At 38.8% G+C, this 18,949-nt stretch overlaps 1 protein-coding gene across 2 annotated transcripts in view; it reads right to left on the bottom strand.

Moving 5' to 3' along the window:
• GABRA4 (gamma-aminobutyric acid type A receptor alpha4 subunit) overlaps window positions 1-18,949 on the bottom strand; it is a 58,260-nt gene that overhangs the window by 29,530 nt on the left and 9,781 nt on the right. For both annotated transcript variants that reach the window (XM_026648164.1, XM_026648163.1), the window contains exons 3-7: window positions 16,810-16,877; window positions 14,198-14,418; window positions 14,013-14,095; window positions 12,300-12,443; window positions 9,204-9,356 (exon numbers count right to left, since the gene is read on the bottom strand). In XM_026648164.1, the coding sequence (XP_026503949.1) occupies window positions 9,204-9,356; window positions 12,300-12,443; window positions 14,013-14,095; window positions 14,198-14,418; window positions 16,810-16,877 (669 nt within the window). The remainder of the gene's footprint in view (window positions 1-9,203; window positions 9,357-12,299; window positions 12,444-14,012; window positions 14,096-14,197; window positions 14,419-16,809; window positions 16,878-18,949) is intronic.

Genomic DNA, 18,949 nt, shown 5'->3' with positions numbered 1-18,949 from the left:
GCTCCTTAGAGGGAATGCATAGCCACGTGAAAAGCCCCATGTGTGAATTGTGTAGGTAATCAGAAACTCACAGCAATAAAACCTTTGTGCCTCCACTTATCAGCATATTTTTATACAGGAATCGTATGTTATATAATTTCATGCTGTGGGTTAGTATTTGGTAGATATTTCCTTTTAAAAGCATTATATTGTAATATACAGTACTGTACTCAGGCTAAAGAAGAAAAATATCAAATTATCTTCAGCGTCTCCATCAAACTTGTGTTTTTCCCCTATTCTACTGATAATCCAGGTAGAAATAGAACCATTAAGATTAAAGAAAACAATTTATTTTGGTGCTCAAAAAAATTGGAGTATTGTCAGGCTGGCAACTTTGTTATTTAACAAGGCACCCACAACCTTATCTTTCTGCTAGAAGTATGGAGATGAAACTCAGATATTGTCATCGGAAAGAGAACACTTCATTAAAATCTGCATGCATGAAGGTCTCAGCTGAACTCAAAAACTGCATTTCAAGTATTACAATGAAGTAAATACATAGTATAAAACTAAATTGTAAGCTTGCTTTCTTATGCTATGCAAAGTACTGCAAGCACTGTTCATGCCTCAAAAAAAATCCACTTCTTCCAACACAAGATATACTTATTGTACTATGAATATGCTGCTTAAGTTTTAACAGGATAACCCAAAAGAAAACTCAGTGATTACTCTTTACTCTACTTATGAAAACAAATATCTGTACCGATTTTGGCTTAGTGTGTGGTTCATACATTAAGAATCTCACCATGTAAAATGAATAATTCTATTTGAAAATAAAGTTCTTAATGGATATTGAAATTCCTGAGCTCATGTTGGTTGGCCCCATTTCTTTTGAAAAGTAAATCTGTGACACTAGCAGTATGGGAATCTAATACATAAATGCTTCATCCAGATAAAACTATATAGGGTCTCTGGAGAACACAAGGAGGCTACCAATGCAGGTTGTATAACAGGTTGAATAGGAACCTTGCACGAGAATAAAAAGAAAAATAGCAGGTTCATGGAAAGGGAGGGAAGTTAACCCCAAGTCAAACCCAACAAGATAAATACAGTTCATTGTGAGCTTGCAGGAGTCTTACTCATAAAGGTGATGGTGGACATACTGATGTGGGTGATGGGATTTTCTCAGGCTAATTAAAATAATTTAGCTAGTAAAGAAATTCTTGTGGAAATCGTTGTTTCTAAAGAAGATGACTCTGTTTTCCAAGACCCAGTAGTTTGGCTGATATGTCTTTACTGATGGCATTATTAATGTGTTGGTTAGCAGCGGAAGATGCTGACCTTTCTTAAACATGCAGTGGTCAGAGTCCTCCTCAAGAAGACACCACTTGATGCTGGAGTGATTTGTCAATTATTTCCCAGAATCAAACCTCTCCTATTTGGGGAGAGAGATTGAAAAGCTAGTAACTATTAAATTACCCGTGGCCGTCAGTGGCACCATGGGTAAGTTCTGAACTAAGCAGCCAATCTACAATTGGGAGAGCCTAGCGATGTTGAGAAGGGAAAAACATAATAAAATAAATAAAATAAAATGGTGTTGACGGGGCAGAAGTTCTTCCCCAGAATGTTTTCAAAGTATCAGATGCAATTTTCTGTATTTTATAAGCTTTTAAGATATTTCAAAAATATCCCAGCCCCTAACTGCTCCTTATGTTTATGTGTGTCATAGGCTAACTTTCCAGACTAGCAAATAATGTTCTATTAAAATGCTAACAGACATGAGCCTTAAACACACCTGTGCATTTCCAAGCAGATGCACATAGAAGCATTTTTTAAAAAAGAATCAGCATAGTAAGCAAAAACATAAAACCCCTAAAACTACGCAGATTATTTCTCCCCCTTTCCTAAGGGACACTGATCTCCCATATCCACCAGCAGCAGCTCTCCAAAACTCCACCTCGTCTATAGAATCCCATACCCGATATGTAAAACTCAGATCTTTTGTACATAGTTTATTGTAAGATTTTGGCACCAAACTTATACAATAACAACACAAAGATGACTTACTACTGTGCATGTTTCTGTTACTTATCAGCATTACAATAGGTTTGGCTAGTATAGGATGTGAGCCATACAAGGCAGCATAATTTCTGTGGGCGGGCTTGCAGAACTCAACTCTATAGATCTATAGAACTGGCCCCTAAAAACTGTGAGCTTTGTCTTCCCATGGTAACTAGCATTAATGCAAGCTCAGAACTCACTGAGGCCAATTATTTAATTATTTTTTTTTAACCCAGTTATACTTTTGCCCTTCACAACATTCCCTGGCAACAGGTTCCACAGGTTCACTGTGTATCGTGTAAGAAGTACTTCCTAATGTTTGTTTTAAACCTCTGCCTGTTAATTTCACTGGGTGACCTCTGGTTCTTGTGTTATGTATAGAGGTAAACAGCACTTCTGTATTAACTTTCTCCACAACAATCATGATTTAATAGACCTCTATCATATCCTCCTTCCTTAATCATCTCTTTTCTAAGATGAACAGTCCCAGTCTTTTTTAATCTCTCCTCATATGGAAGCTGTTCCATAACCCTAATCATTTTGTTGCCCTTTTCTGTACTTGTTCCAATTCTAAGATATCTTTTTTTGAGATGAGGTGACCAGAACTGCATGCAATATTCTAGGTGTGGGAATATCATGGATTTATATAATGGCATTATATTTTCTGTCTATGCCTTTCTGAATGGTTCCTAACATTCTGTTAGCTTTTTGGACTGGCTGCCATCATTTGTTCCTTTATTTGCAGCTAAAATGGAGAGTGTATACTTAGAGAATCTTTTAGACTGCCGTGCTAAACCAAATAGGCGCTGCTTTATTTTAAGTGATAAAATGTGGCCTTCAACTGTAAACTTGTGAATCTAAATCCTTTCCACATCATCAATGAGATGCTGCTTAGGCCATGAACAAGGCTCCACCATCCCTGTCTATCCTGGGCTGCTCTTTTCACGTCCTCTGTGTTGTTAAGTCTACACATTTTCCCTCTCAGAGTAATGGTTGACAGAGGGATTCTTTCAATTGACCCCTGTCACATGTTCCTCCAGCTGCCCAATTGCATGCCTACCATGGCAGATGTTCTGGATTATTCTTAACACGTGTCCTAGATATTTTCATCTTCTTTTCTGGATAACTTTGGAAATAAGGAGTTGCAGAACTCTGAGGAATCTCAGCATTTGTTTAAAATTAATTCAGTTTCATACTTAGTATTTTCCTGAAGCATTTGGACATCTGTCTATATCTCTGGTGGATTTCTAGCTTTCAAATCATAATATTTCAGTTGATGATTCATAGTTTGGTCTTTAAGTTGTAGATTTTCAATGGCTAAATCTTGTTACTGCAGCTGTTATCTTGCCAATTCATGACATTATTTTTAGTCGGGGGGGTCCACATGGAAAATGCTGCTTGTATTTGAAATTCATAGCACACACACACAGTTTAATGCATTTTAATGTGGGGATTAACCCTCAAGTGTGATTTTTAGGGCGGGGGAGATGTGGTATTATGCAGTGGTGACTTTGAGAATTATGGATGTTTTTTATGAAGTCATGTCAAAATGCCTTCACAAATTTCTTGAAACAGTCAAAGTAATGACTCTCTCTTAACATTTATATAATTACATACTAATTTTATCCTGTATTGATTTCATTATGGTAAAATGGGTACTGCCCAATGCTGCCAGCACCACCTACTGAAGCAAGTACAGTTTTTACTGTAACGAAGAATGTCAGCAAGATGTCCAGGACTCTCGGCCAAGATTACAGTGTCCCAATATTTGATGGGGCTATATATTGTAAGGCCAAAGAGAGAGCCAGTGGAGGCACCCAAAGGAATTTTAGAAAACAATCTTAAGAAGGGTAGATGCCACATAGCAGACATTTCTTGCTGTAATTGGAAAGAAGTATGAAGACAGTGGCCTTGAAGACAACCTCACAGAATCGCAGGTGTATGGTAGCAACACAGCAAGCAAGGTACTTAATGGCAAATCATACCACCATAGAGTGAGGGCCCACAACCTTGTAGTGGAGGCTTTGTCCAGACTGCAGTGGATAACATTTTGTAAGTGGGTACAAGACAATGAGAGCGACTGTGATGTAGACATCACCAACAGCAAGCTCCAAGAATGTTGCTGCCACATTTTGACACTTTCCCAGCTCAGTGATGCCTTCAAGACTGCACAGGATGTATTGCACAGAGTCTGCAATTTTGGAACATCAATTTTCCAACCTTTGCATTTTGGGATGATTACATCAAAATGGTTAACATCTTAATGTGTTTCATTAGAGCTGAACGTGAAAGCAACTGGGACCTGCACCTTGTTGACAGCTGTAGAGATGCTACCGCTATTTTTTGTCTTTGACCACACCAACTATGGTATCTGGGTATCTGAGAACATCAACGATATGAAGCTTCTGCCAGATTATGACCCCAAAGTTCATGAGCAGTCCGTGCATGGAAATCATGCTGTGGCTCAGTCTAGCAATAAATTCAGCAAAGTATGGACAGACATGGCACTCAAACAAAGAGTAAACTGTGAGAGTAAAGTAGAAGCGAGTATATGGGGTTTCCATTTTGAAACCAGGAGCCTTGGCTAGATGGTTCATCGCTGCTCATAAGCACTCAGCTATCACAGCTTCCATTAAAGTAATGTGTGATAAGGCAGACTCATATGTTTCAGAAGGAAAACATGAGGAGGGCATGCAGCATGATGAAGGAGATGTAGATAAGGTTGTTCACATCATCACCAACTCCATGACAAAGCTATTTGATTTGAATGCTGACTTAACAGACTCACCAACATTGCAGCTGCATTGCGCAGAGGTTGCCACACAGCTTGTTACTGAGAATGATACAGGAATCAAAGCAATGAAACAGTTTGTAGAAGATAGATTAAATTCAAATATCACTGGATTCTTTGAATCACTGCACAAGCTCAACAATCAAGATATTTGCATCAATAAGGAAAAGATCAAATCTGAAGTTAGTAGTGATTGCAGACAGGGAGTTGTTAGCCATCCTGTAGTAACTGTACAAACAATAGAGATTAATCTGAAGGAAGTTTTCACACAGGTGTTTGCCACAGTTCCCTATGCTCTAGCACATTCTGATGGTACCCTGAACAAAAACGACAAAGAATGAGTAATTGCCTGAATTAGAAAAAGAAACAGAGTCAATGTATCCAACATGCCCACAGCTTGGAGAATATAGCTGTTATACAAATGGTGACACAAGGAGGTGCAACTAGCTTTGCAGAACTTGCTGAATTGAACTTCAGAATAGTACGCCAGCCTCTACAGAGTTGAGAGCTGCAAAAGAGTATATGTTGATCAAAGATAATATGAAGTCAAAGATTCAAGTAAAGCTTTTGAGAGTGCACAAAAGCAATCCTCACAAAGTAATGAAGTCAAAAGCCATGATTCCAAAACACCCATCCTAAAACAGTTCATTGGAAATCCCAAGAAAAAAGCACATCTAGTAATATTTTTGTCAGATTCATGGTGTGATATGGCAAACTTTACTCATCCCAGCTCAGAAAATGGTTATTGCAGGTAGATTCAAGGATGGCCTCACTGCTTGCATGGTCACTTCAGATGGAGCTGTAGATCAAAAATATCTATTCTCATTGCATGAAAAAGCAGATACTCAGCCTCAACCTCATGTTGCACATTTCACAAGAATACCCTTATGTAGTGGTGTGAGCTCCAGACACTGACATTGCAGTTCTCGATGTACATTTTATTCACAAGTAAATAGCTGAAGACCTTCAGTTTCATACTGGTATGAAAGATAAATCCAGGTTTATACCAACCCACACAATAGCAGCTCAATTTGGCCAACAACTATGCAGAATGTTGCCAGCAGTACATATGCTGACTGGGTGTAATTCAACCAGCAGTCTGGCAGAAGTTGGCAAACTAAAACCATGGAAGCTTGTCAAGAAAAAAAAAAATTAGAAGCCTTACTAATTTTGGCATTACAGTGGATATACTTCCTGCACAGCTGAAATCAGTAGAACTTCTAGTAATCCTTGTCTATGACCCAACAGCTAACTCAGTGGATGTAAATAGTGTACGATATAAGCTTTTCTGTTGCAATCAGGCCCGGAACAAGGCCCTCCCTCAATTTACAGTAATATTCTGCAACATACCAAGCATGCAAATTACCAGACCCTTATCTGGAACCATGACATGGAGGCTCAACCTGACATCCCTTCCCCACTGGAAATGACTGGCAACATGACAAGGGTGGACACATTTCACCAACACTAATGACACAGACACCGAAGCACTCCTAGAATTCATTATATGGGATGTAAAAAAACCAAAGTGTAAGCTCAACTACAGTTGCTCAAGACAGAGCATGGAGTGCACACAGGCTTACTTGTGTACTTGTGGTGAGAAAGTTGCCAGTGTGGATCCAGATAGAAAGCTGGCTAGATCGTCGGGCTCAATGGGTAGTGATCAATGGCTCCATGTCTAGTTGGCAGCCGGTATCAAGCGGAGTGCCCCAAGGGTCGGTCCTGGGGCCGGTTTTGTTCAATATCTTCATTAATGATCTGGAGGATGGCGTGGACTGCACTCTCAGCAAGTTTGCAGATGACACTAAACTGGGAGGAGTGGTAGATCACTGGAGGGTAAGGATGGGATACAGAGGGACCTAGACAAATTAGAGGATTGGGCCAAAAGAAATCTGTTGAGCTTCAACAAGGACAAGTGCAGAGTCCTGCACTTAGGACGGAAGAATCCCATGAACTGCTACAGATTAGGAACCGAATGGCTAGGCAGCAGTTCTGCAGAAAAGGACCTAGGGGCTACAGTGGACGAGAAGCTGGATATGAGTCAACAGTGTGCCCTTGTTGCCAAGAAAGCTAACAGCATTTTGGGTTGTATAAGTAGGGGCTTTGCCAGCAGATCGAGGGACATGATCATTCCCCTCTATTCGACATTGGTGAGGCCTCATCTGGAGTACTGTGTCCAGTTTTGGGCCCCACACTACAAGAAAGATGTGGAAAAATTGGAAAGAGTCCAGTGGAGGGCAACAAAAATTATTAGGGGTCTGGAACACATGACTTATGAGGAGAGGCTGAGGGAACTGGGATTGTTTAGTCTGCAGAAGAGAAGAATGAGGGGGGATTTGATAGCTGCTTTCAACTACCTAAAAGGGGGTTCCAAACAGGATGGATCTAGACCGTTCTCACTGGTACCAGATGACAGAACAAGGAGTAATGGTCTCAAGTTGCAGTGGGGGAGGTTTTGGTTGGATATTAGAAAAAACTTTTTCACTAGGAGGGTGGCGAAGCACTGGAATGGGTTACCTAGGGAGGTGGTGGAATCTCCTTCCTTAGAGGTTTTTAAGGTCAGGCTTGACAAAACCCTGGCTGGGATGATTAGTTGGGGATTGGTCCTGCTTTGAGCAGGGGGTTGGACTGGATGACCTCCTGAGGTCCCTTCCAACCCGGATATTCTATGATTCAGATGAGTCTGAGACTACAGATGGCTCAGACAGACATGTTGCATATGGCAAATATATTGACAAAGGATAGACACACATATATAATGTCATATTGCCCATCACTGAGAGGGTGTCCATTGGCTATTAGTGTTTTGTTAGCACCATGGTGTTCAATAGTATACCTGGCTTCTATTATAATGAATGTTTAAAACTTGTGTGTCAATAAATAACCTATGTATTTATCAATACAAAACATGAGGCCAACATTCTTTAAGTAATGAGCCTCAATAACGTGTCAAAAAAACCTTTTATATGACTAAGATTTGTTTCTTTCATATAAACTAAATTGTTGAAATCCCATTTTATTGGCAATTTTTTCTTTCAGACTTGTTTTGACAACTTAAGTACATTTTTTGTGGCCTTTTCACTTGTGCAAAAGGTTGTTTAGACATGGGTACAAAAATCTTGCATTAGCATACTTGGCTATCACTTTACAATACCATATCCACCCTAGATAAGTACCTAAGTGACACTTCTATCAAAATAACATAGTTGTTGGTTTCTGTATTGGGGGAGGGGATGCTACGTCACCAGCACTGTCCAGCCAGGCCCCGAGACTATTCCATCTGGACATCCCCATTGCCTTGCATGTTACTGCCAATGTACGTGAATTGACCCACCTCTTGTATACCTTCCCTGTCTAATGTAAGGTTCTCATTAGATTTGGTTTTTTTCTTTTTCTTCATTACTGATTATTATCCAGGTCTTTTTGTGATGCTGGACAGTCTTTCAATCTTTGCTTGAGTGTTGGTTGAGCTGTCTCTTAGAAGTATTAATTTGTAGTATTATTATTCTTTTAAATCTATATATAATACATCTTTTGGCTGAATGCTCTCCAGCTGATTAATCTCGCTTCAAAATACAATATATTATAGAGTCACTTTACAAGATTGCTTTAACCATGCTTGTTTTTTCCATTCCTTTGTTAGGAACCAGCTTAGTTTCGTACATTTTGTCTTCCACACATTTGTTGGTTTCATTTTCAGTGTTCATTGTAGCGTCTCTTTTCAAATTGTATTTTAATGTGTGTCACTTTAATATTTTCTGATCGTTTGCCTAATTGCTTTTTCGGTTCATTTTCATGGAGGCAGCAGGAGAAAAGAGACAGTTTAACTGCAAGTACAGGACCTAAACCTAAATTCCTTACTCAGACAAAACTCCACTGATGTTAGTGAGACTTGTGCCCGAGATCTGTGCACACACATATGCAATTCCAAAAAAATTAGTTCAATGACACTTCAGTTGGAGTTACTCTAAGAAGAGCCAGGAACATACACCTGAGGGTAAAACTGTCTCTTCTGCAGGCTGAGGGCCTGATTTGGATATGGGGGTTTTCCCATTTGCTTCAATGGGTACAGGGATGGGTCCCAATAAATTTAACCCTGCTACAATCAACCATATTCCCCTCCAAGTTAAATATTCCAAGTTTCCCTCCACGGTCCAGTGATCCAAGTTACATATTCCTAATATTTATAATTAGACAGATAGTAAACGAAGGACTATCTGCCTTTGAACTTAATTTATTTTCTCATGTTAGCAGCACTGCTTTAGAGGAAGTATGCATATTCTGTCCCATAATGAAGATTATTCTAGTAAAAATGATTAGAGGAGGAAACATAATTAAATGGAAAAAAAGAAGAAGAAGAGATTATAATTACCAAATACGGTTCTAGCTGGAACAGATTCCTTATTTATCCAAAATGACACTTGCGAGAGGATCACAGTCATAATGCATGGGATATATGTCTGAATCATAAAATAACCCATTTTCCGTCTGAGGTGGAAGTAAACTGTCATAACAACATATTCACCTATAAAATAAAGCAAAAGGCAAATATGCTTCTGACCCTGTATGCAATTTTGCAGAATAACCATGTTTCTGACAGCCAACCAGAATTAGATATGAAAATATTATCTTCAGAGCTTAGCAACACAAGCCCTGAAAGATGTGTTGCTTAGGAAACAAGAAGGAAAGGAAGTATGATATCAAACAAAATGGAAAGTAATATGACCTTACAATGCCATTCTGGAGACATAATATAAAAGACTATAAATTAATAGGTAATGTTGGATTGCCTTTTATGGTTTAAGTGCTATTTAAGAGGTCTTTTGCCATCTCAAGAAGAAAACACTCTCAAGGCATGCAAGGCATCTATTTACCATCTATCCAGCTGTGGCATCTGTAATATCCATTTCACTGTACATAGACACCATACTAGAATATCTAGGTACTACCTTATGATACATATTAGTTTATATGGAAACTTGTAATTGTTTCAGAAGGTGTTTCCATTCTAGTACTGCTGTCATAATTAAACAGTGAATGAATAAATAAATACTCTGTACTTACATAATGCCTTTAAAATTCTTTACTGGTATCAGTTAATTTAGTCTGACAACCACTACCTGAGGTGGCCATCATTATTAAAAGTTTGAGAAATATTCAGAATGAAATGCAAATGGTGAGTCTTATCCAACTGCCATTGAAGTCAATGGGAATCTTTCCATTTGGATCAGACCCACTCTCAGCTAAATGGTGTGCTTCAGAACTATGGGGATTTGGAAAACAAAATGAGTGTAGAGAAAGAGATTTACAATAATGGTTAAAACCAGTCTCAGAAAGTCATGTAAACAGCAGTACAGCAGAAATTATTTTAACTTTAGCTTTAGAATGACACTGTTGTTTGTACCTTTATCACTATGACAGAGGTGTATAAAACAATGAATGGGAAAGGAAGGGTAAACTGAGCCTTCAAACATTCACAGTTATATTTGATAGGATAATTGTATATATAAATAGATAGATATAAATTATAAACTCTCATCCTCTAGGGCATAATCCAACCACTGACTGACAGGAGTTAGGAAAAATATTCCATCATGGGCAGGTTATTCTAAGTTGTCCATTCTGGGATTTCATGTACCTATTTCTGAAGCATCTGGTACTAACCACTGTCAAAAACAGGACGCTGAACTAGATGGACCTGATTTGATCCAGTATGGCAATGCCAATGTTTCTAGGCTTCCAACCCCCAGTTTGATAGAAATTATTTTGGGGAAGTTCTATGGCCTGCGTTATACAGGAGGTCAGACTAGATGATCACAATGGACCCTTCTGGCTTTGGAATCTATGAATCTACGATAGGGAATGGAGACCACAAACTAGACCAGGCTAGACCAAGAAGAGCAGGTACAGTCCAGTTTGGAGCAGGCCTCCTCAGGGGGCATGAACTCTTACTCTTTTGAAATCAATGAGGCTATTTCAGTGAGTCATGACTACTCACAAGAGAAAAAAGTTTGCAAGATTAGATCCAAAGACTGTCCTAGATCCTGCAGAAGAGATCAGGGAAGGCTCCTGTGCCACTTTCTTCCCAGAATAGGACTATGCACAATCTACCCCCTTATCTTCTCATTCCAGTCAATGGAAATTCTCCTCCAAAAAAAAAAAAACCAACACCAAAACCAAAGGATTTCCATTGTAATGGTAGAGTGGCTCCACCAGTCACCACCCATATAGACACACACACACACACACAAAAACACAAAGTCATGAAAATTCAGAGCCTTCTGCTAGAAACTACAGAATTAATTAATGATATCACAGCTGGCCCCTTCAAAAAGCCTACATTTAAATCCAGAATTTAATTACAGGGAAAGTAACACAAACAGTCTAGTACAGAATAAATGGCTTTGAAGTCCAGTCTTCACCACAGGTGAAATCGTGGCCCCTTGAAGTCAATGGCAAAAATCCCATTGACTTCAGCAGGGACAGGATTTCACTCCATGCATCTCTGAGCTAGTGTTCTGAAGACAAACTAACATAAAAAGCTTAGACTGCAAGAGGTCTCCAGAAACTGTTGTGTTGTTTGTTTGTTTTTTTGGGGGGGGGAGGAGGAGGGGGGGGAGTGGCAGAGAAGCGATCTGGTTTGTCTTCTTATCTTATAGATAATCAACAACATCTTATGCTAATAATATCCAGAGATATTAAGAAAATATTGTTTTATATTGAAATAAAAAATAGAGAAATCTGTCAAATACATTTCCTCAATCTGTTGTTTAATTTTGTCTTTATCCTGCCATAGCATTTCATTTTACAGTACCAGACATCAAGGATTTAGTAATGTAATTTTGTAACAAATCAACAATAGATAATATTTTTAAAATAAATTTTATAAAACAGCTAACCAGTGAGATTTCACTTGCAGGGGCTACCTTGTTATTGTCACTTGCCTTAGTAGAAATTTTAGTAGCACAAATAGCAGTGTAGGCTCAGTTGTGATTACCACTATGCTAATCTGAATAGAGTTCTAATTTATTACTTTAACAACATATTCTGCATGTTGTATTTCTATTCTGAATTGTTTGCATTGCCAAACAAAAGCAAGTACTTCCCCATATAATACACACAGAGTACCGAGAAAGTACTTTTATAACTGAGACTTCAAGGCCTCTAACAGCCTTAGTTACATGGCTCCTGACTCTACAAATTACATTTTAAGCAATCACTACATGCATTCATCTAGGCTTTCTGACTAGTGACCTCATACTTGCTTTCTGAGGGGACTTTGAACTCCACTGTAGTGAATCTGCAAGTGGTAATATGAAGAATGAAAACCTGAGCTCTGATTTAAGTTTGCATATGCATATACATAATATGCCAGTAAACGCTATGGAATACCTTATAGAAAAGGCTAGGACAAAATTACATTGTTAATTCCACATCTCAAATTGATTCATATTGACGAGATTCTTACCTGTAATAGATTTAACGGTTTCAGTGGACACGGTATGCCCAAGCAGGTCATACTGAACTAAACTGGAAGACTCTTCAGGAACTTCCACAGATTGCTCAGGTCCTTTTGTCCAGGTGTAAATCATTTCACTCTTTGGATATGCATCTAAAACAACATATTGTTAGCATGAATAAATAGGAAATGTCTTATCTCCATATTTAGGTCCTGATACGAAGCCCATTGAAATCAATGTAATATGTATGGAACCACCATGAACTTGTGTGGGCTGTGTAGACATAACTAGAGGGACTCAAACTTAGACCCACCCCCTGCCAATTGGGTCCTAGGATCCAGCCCCTGAGTACTTGCTGACCTGAGTCTGAGAGACTTGTGTGTGTGGACAGAAGAGGCATTTTGGCTCAAACCTAACTCTGAGCCCAGGTTTTCAATTCAGTTTAGACATACCCCAGGTGGATACATCTGAAAGGCTGGGGACACATGTATTTTAAGGAAATAACTCTTATGCCAAGCTCAGAAATTCTCAAAATATTTGCCAAAATCCAAAGTCCTGTAAAAAAAATTCCCAGCAGCCAAAATATACTCCCAGTCCCCAAGAAATATTCAAATATTAATATGAAATAAAGTGATAATGCCTAGCATGGAGTCTCTACATAGCCAACACTCATGTTAAAGCCAAATCCAGCCCTCCTTTTACATGTGAAATGAGTATGACCTTTTTACCATTTCACTGAACATAGGGCTCCAATCTGCCAAGTGCAATTTCCACTGCATGTATTTAAACTGGCCAGTGATCCCCCTGGAGAATTCTCCCAGTATAGTGGGAATCGCTGCTAACATGGCTTTTGTCATAGCCACCTCTTATGCCAGCTGCCATCCATCTAGGAAGATGAGGAGTTTCAGGGCAGATGGTGCAGCCACACCAATCCCTATGCCTGATTTTCCACTGGTGTAAACTGAATGTATGCCAGCGGCAGAAGTTAGAGTACATGCCCTACTGCTCTAACTTCCACTGGAACTGGGTGGCCCAGGGAACAGGGAGCTGCAAACAGCTCTCTGCAGGCACACTGTCCACAACATCTGACTGCAGCACAGGGACATGCCAGGGGTTGGACCAGGGGAATAGATAGATTGTAATGTGCTCTAGCAATCCTTAAGTGGTCCCCAGGCCGCTCAAAACTGCTCTGGGGGCACAACAGAGAAACAGGGAGCCATGACTGGCTCCTCCCCACTCTTGTGCCCTATGCAAGATGGAGGCAATACAGAATCTGGCCCAATATGTTACCATTCGAGAATATTAAAAGAGTTAGGAGATCTTACAGATATCTGGTATTGGATTTCTAAAGCTTTCCTTTCTATATCAGACACTAAGGGTCTGAGCCAAAGCCTGCTGGAGTCCCTGGGAATCTTTCCACGGACTTCTGTGAACGTTAGATCAGGCCCTGAAACATCCTTGTAGTCAGAGAGGTGGAGTTTAACTTAATATCTGAATCTGTGCCCCTTTGTCAATTTGCAGCCTTGATAGCACTATGGGCCTGATTCTGCAGCCCCTATATAAACAAAACTCATATGGAAGTCAATGGGATTTTTCTATGCATAAAGCGTGTGGCTCAAGCCTAGTATTCAGAAACCTCAGTTATGATACAAAGAATTTTTTAAAAATCCAAATCTGTTCTTTAAAACTATAGCTACAAGAAATTCATAATTGTAACTTACAACTCCCAAATTTGAGAGGACAAGCATGACCATCCATTGGAAAATCCACTAATCTCATGGGACATTCTGCACTTATGGTAAGCCTATAATGAAAAAAATTGAATATGCTTTGGTTTGGATTTTGTCTAGGCAGCATAACTTTTCTCTACAGTAATTGAAAGAAGCCAAAGAAATAAACTGAATACCTCATTGTGTATAAGATGGTGCCATTTCTCATTATTCTAAAGAGTTTATTTGGGGCTGTCATATTATGCGAGACGGATTTTTTCCCATTCCTGAAAAAAGTGTCAGGTGTCCACACTTTCGAAACCATCATGTTATTAAGTCTTAAAATTTCAATGGGACCATCATATTTTAATCTTTTGTCCACCCATGTCTGACGAAAGAAGACATCCATTGTGTATTCCTGTAGTATATTGTAGAAAAAACAAATGTTACACTTTTATGTGTATGTTTCCCATAAAAATCCCTTAGGGGCAAACAAATGAGTGGCGAAGTAAATGTTGTTAAGTCAACTACAAAATATATTTCTACCAATTAAAGTGAATTGTGCACTTCTTAATACCTTAATTTCCCACATTAGTCATATAAATAAATTGCTATACATATTTAATCATTCAGGAGTAATTACTATAATCTAATAAAATTGCAGGAAGCAGACAATTAAGCTTGTACTCTAGCATATAACTGGAAACAAAATTACTAATGTGATAACAAGTGTCAATGGATTGTAAAAAAATCCATGGTGGTTTTTTTTTTTTTTTTTTTTTAAACAGCTGGACAGATTAAAAATATAAGGACACATGATTTCTTATTTCTCCCAAGTTCACCAAAATCACAGAAGGAAATATACATCTAATTTCAACTGACAAAAGCAGATGGTTTACTGAAAAGGGATCAATAGTTCTTTTGTCACATCTACAAAAAGTGTCTATAATAAACCCTGCTCCTGCAAACATTTATGTTTTAACTTTAAGCACCTGTGTAGTCCCATTGACTAACATGGGACAACTTACGTGCTTAAAATAAAGTATGTGCACAAATATTTGCATGAATAGGGCTATGAATATGTAACAAGAACACACACACATTAATGAATGCACGAAGGAAGGAATGTTTACTTGGTACTTTTTATCTTGGGATATCAAAGCACTTGCACACTGTCTTACTCGCATAATCTTGATTTAACAGTGAAGGGCACTATCCCCTCCAGCTGTTATGCAGCTGCAGTTTTGTGCTAAAACATCTTAAAATTATTGTGATCTAATTTCTTTCTGGCAATTTTCCAATAAGTGTATGAAATGTAAAACCTCCTCATTAGAGACTTGATCCTGCAAACCCTTCCTCACACAGGTAATCAATCATTGGGCCTGCTCACAACCACTGGAACTACTCATGTGATTAATGACTAGTCAGATGAGCAAGGATTTGTAGGACTGGGCTCCTAATTTTATTGTATGATAGAGGTGGCTTGGCTTGGGGAACTTGTTTCGTGTACAGAAGGAGTATGTAACAATATGCATATCTCATGATCTTTCACTGCTTTTGTCCTGTTTTGTCTCCTTTCCCTTCCACCTTGTGTTCATTCTCACCCCTTGCTATATCATGCCTAATTCAGTTTATGGCTATGCAATTCTGCATTATGTCTAATGTTATGTCATTGAGCTCAATAAGGCTGCTTGAATCTGTAAAAAGTCCTCAACATGAATAATAGTTGCAGAACTGAGCCTTAAATCATTAGCGCCTTGGGGCAGAGATTTGCCAATTTTAGTTGCCTGTAAAGTGCCAAGCACACCCATAGTGCTGTATAATTAAATAAGCTGAGCTAATAATTCACAATTAATAATTTAGTTGACAAATACAGTCTTTATTCTGTGGTGATACTTAATTATCTCAAATGTATTCATTACTCAGATTTACTTGGGGCCAGGGTCTAATATCCTTACTCATGCAACCACTTAATGAGCAAGGTGCCATTCAGAAGCCATAAGGCCCTTGAAGAATATCTTGTCTAAACTTGACTCCAAAGCTTAGCAATATATCTACATAATTTGAGCTGTGGTGCTTAACCCCATAAGTCACACAATATTTTTTCTTTCCCTCTTATTAAGGGCTGGGACTTGCACCATAGAAGTCAATGGGACTTATTCTGGATCAGGCCTTGAATGAGTGTGGAAGCCTTTCAGGCACAAATGTGTGCGCATTTAACATTTGTCTTCTGTGACTACTCATGCATGTCACTTTGCAAAAAGTGAATGTCAAACACTTTTTCTGGTAAAACTCTTTCACTTGAATGTTTAGTGAAAGTGATGCCAAGAGGGGCATGAAGATGGACGACGAAGTCATTTGAAGTGAAAATGTCAACAAATATTTGGAGAATAATGTCATTATTTATCCATTAGTAATAAATACTAAATACTAATAAGCTGGTGAGGCAGAGAAAGGCTAGCTCCAGAGGGGAAAGGCATTTCTGTGACCTCATCAGAGAAATCATCTGCTCTCCGTACAGTGCTCTCAGATACCCCATTGGGCCTGAGTTGGCTCTGACACCAGTATAAATCTGTTGTAAAGTAATTGATGTCAATTCTTTCTACCTAGTCTAAAAACAGTCTGAGTGAGATCAGAATCAGGCCTGCTCTATCTAATTATAGCCTACAAATTAAGCTGCTGGTAATCTTTCCTACTTTGCATGATTGACAGTACAGTACAAAGTCATATGAATTAAGCAGTCACTCCTTACTGCAGTTAATGGTTTCTCAGCACCAGAAAATGGTATTTTAATTCCAGAAGTACATACCATTTCTACATCGGAAACAGGTCCAAAACTGGTGACATATATATCTGTTTTGACTTCAGTAACAGGACCTAACATATAAAAAGGAAGGGAGCAAGAAAAATTGAATTTTGCAGGTTAACATGTCTCAAAAATGATATCAGCATGTATGCCACATTTTATGCAGTTGTCACTCTGAAGATTCTTTGGACTAATCAGAGGAAAATACATAGACAGCATGTTCTCAGAACCAAGCCTACAGTAATTTACGATGGTTGCACAGTGTTAATTATCAGATAATTACCTTCACTTGCATAAGTAAATCATCTATGTTTACAATGCAAATTCCCACTCAGAAAATATACTTTGACTCAGTGGATAAGAAAACAGGTGCCACAATGGAAAGACTAAAGCAAATTAGTATTTTAAACAATACTAACCTTATTACCGAGACCAAGTTATTTTCTAGTAACATGCATAAGTCTACTAAATTAATGGGAATATAAGTATTGTAAGTAGTATGCTACCTTTGACCCATTCTTGCAACTTCCACTGATATTACCACGATGGTCATGAAAGTTGCACTGAATACTTATGTCTTATACTTGTCAATAGATTGGATACAGCATGGGAAATGACAGTTCACTGCAAAGATTCTCCACCGAAACCTATCATTGTTCTTTGCCATTCTATAGAGAAACCACCTCCAGAAGACCAATAAGGATCCAACAGCTAATAAGGGCCTGATCCAACTCCCATTAAAGTAAATCGAAAGACTTCTGTAGACTTTAATGTGAATTGAATCTGTCCCTACTAAGACAGCTAAAAGCAGGAGCGGCGCCAGGGTTTTTGGTGCCCTAGGCGGGGGTCCTTCCGCGCTCCCGGTCTTCGGGGCACTTCGGCGGCGGGTCCTGGAACGAGTGAAGGACCCGCCGCAGAATTGCCGACGAAGACCCAGAGCCCAGAAGGACCCCCCGCCGCCGAATTGCCGCCAAGGGTGGCAAAATGCTGCCCCCCCAAATCCTGGTGCCCTAGGCGACCGCCTAGTTCGCCTAAATGGAAGCGCCGACCCTGGCTAAAAGGGTGCTAAATAGTACTAACTATAATGGGTGTTTTGTGATGTGGGCACCAGTCCAACAGCAATTTAACTTGGACCATCAACTCATGTCATATATGCAATTAAACAGCCATTAGATAGCAACAACTTTGGGACATATTTGAACTGGTAACCTAGAGGCGAAAGGATCCACAGTTTCCAGTCTCCTGAGATTCATGTTTCTAAAGAAAAGACATTATTTGAGTCTATATTAACTCAGGCTTTTTGATAGTTCTTACAATCCAATAAGAAGCAAGTGAAAACTTGAAGACTGTTTCAAAGGCAAAGAATATCTGCTTCTTGTAAAACTGTTGTGCGCACAGATGTCATATTAAATCAAAATGCAGAAATGAAAGGAAAGAAGAAAGTAGACAACTTGCAAACAAGTGAACTATTTCTCTCTTCAGCCAAGCACACACATTGCCAACTACAAACCAAAAGCAAATTAAAAGTTTGTAAAATTATTCCATTGAACAGCCTGCACATTATATCTTAAGGAAAAGTTAGGAGAAAATGCTAGCACTAATCTCTGTTACTCGAGGACATCAGAATATTAGTACCATATTTTAGATTACATAACCACCTTAATCAGCTACTTCATCTGTTAGCTCTAAGAAACTGAGTTTTAACATTCCTCAAACTCTTTTACTTTCTCTTTCTTTTCAAAGTGTATTTTCCCATTTTAATTTCACAGATTGCTATAATTTTATAACTGCATCAAAATCACCAAAGGCACAAACATCCATTGGAATAGGGGCCTTTTGCAGACACAGACTGATTATTTTGGTCTACTAAATTACTGCAACGTCATGGATGACAAGTTTACAGAGTGTATTAACGGAAATCACTCTTTGGAAACGGAAGATGCAAAACTAAGGCCAGGAAACGGATTTAAAAATCTTAAATTAGGCAACACAGAGGTCTAATGACAGTACCTCATGGGACCAGTGTTTGAGTAACTAGTTACACCCTCACAACACAGATAGGTGGAGGCTAGAAGCACTGCAGAATAGAGCTGTGTGGCAAGCAGAATTTCCAACATCTCAAAAAACAAAACAAAACAAAAAC

Source organism: Terrapene carolina, unplaced genomic scaffold, assembly GCF_002925995.2.
Source record: "Terrapene carolina triunguis isolate 2854851 unplaced genomic scaffold, T_m_triunguis-2.0 Scaffold66, whole genome shotgun sequence".
In the NCBI taxonomy this organism is placed as follows: Eukaryota; Metazoa; Chordata; order Testudines; family Emydidae; genus Terrapene; species Terrapene triunguis.
This window is presented reverse-complemented; position numbering and strand designations above follow the sequence as displayed.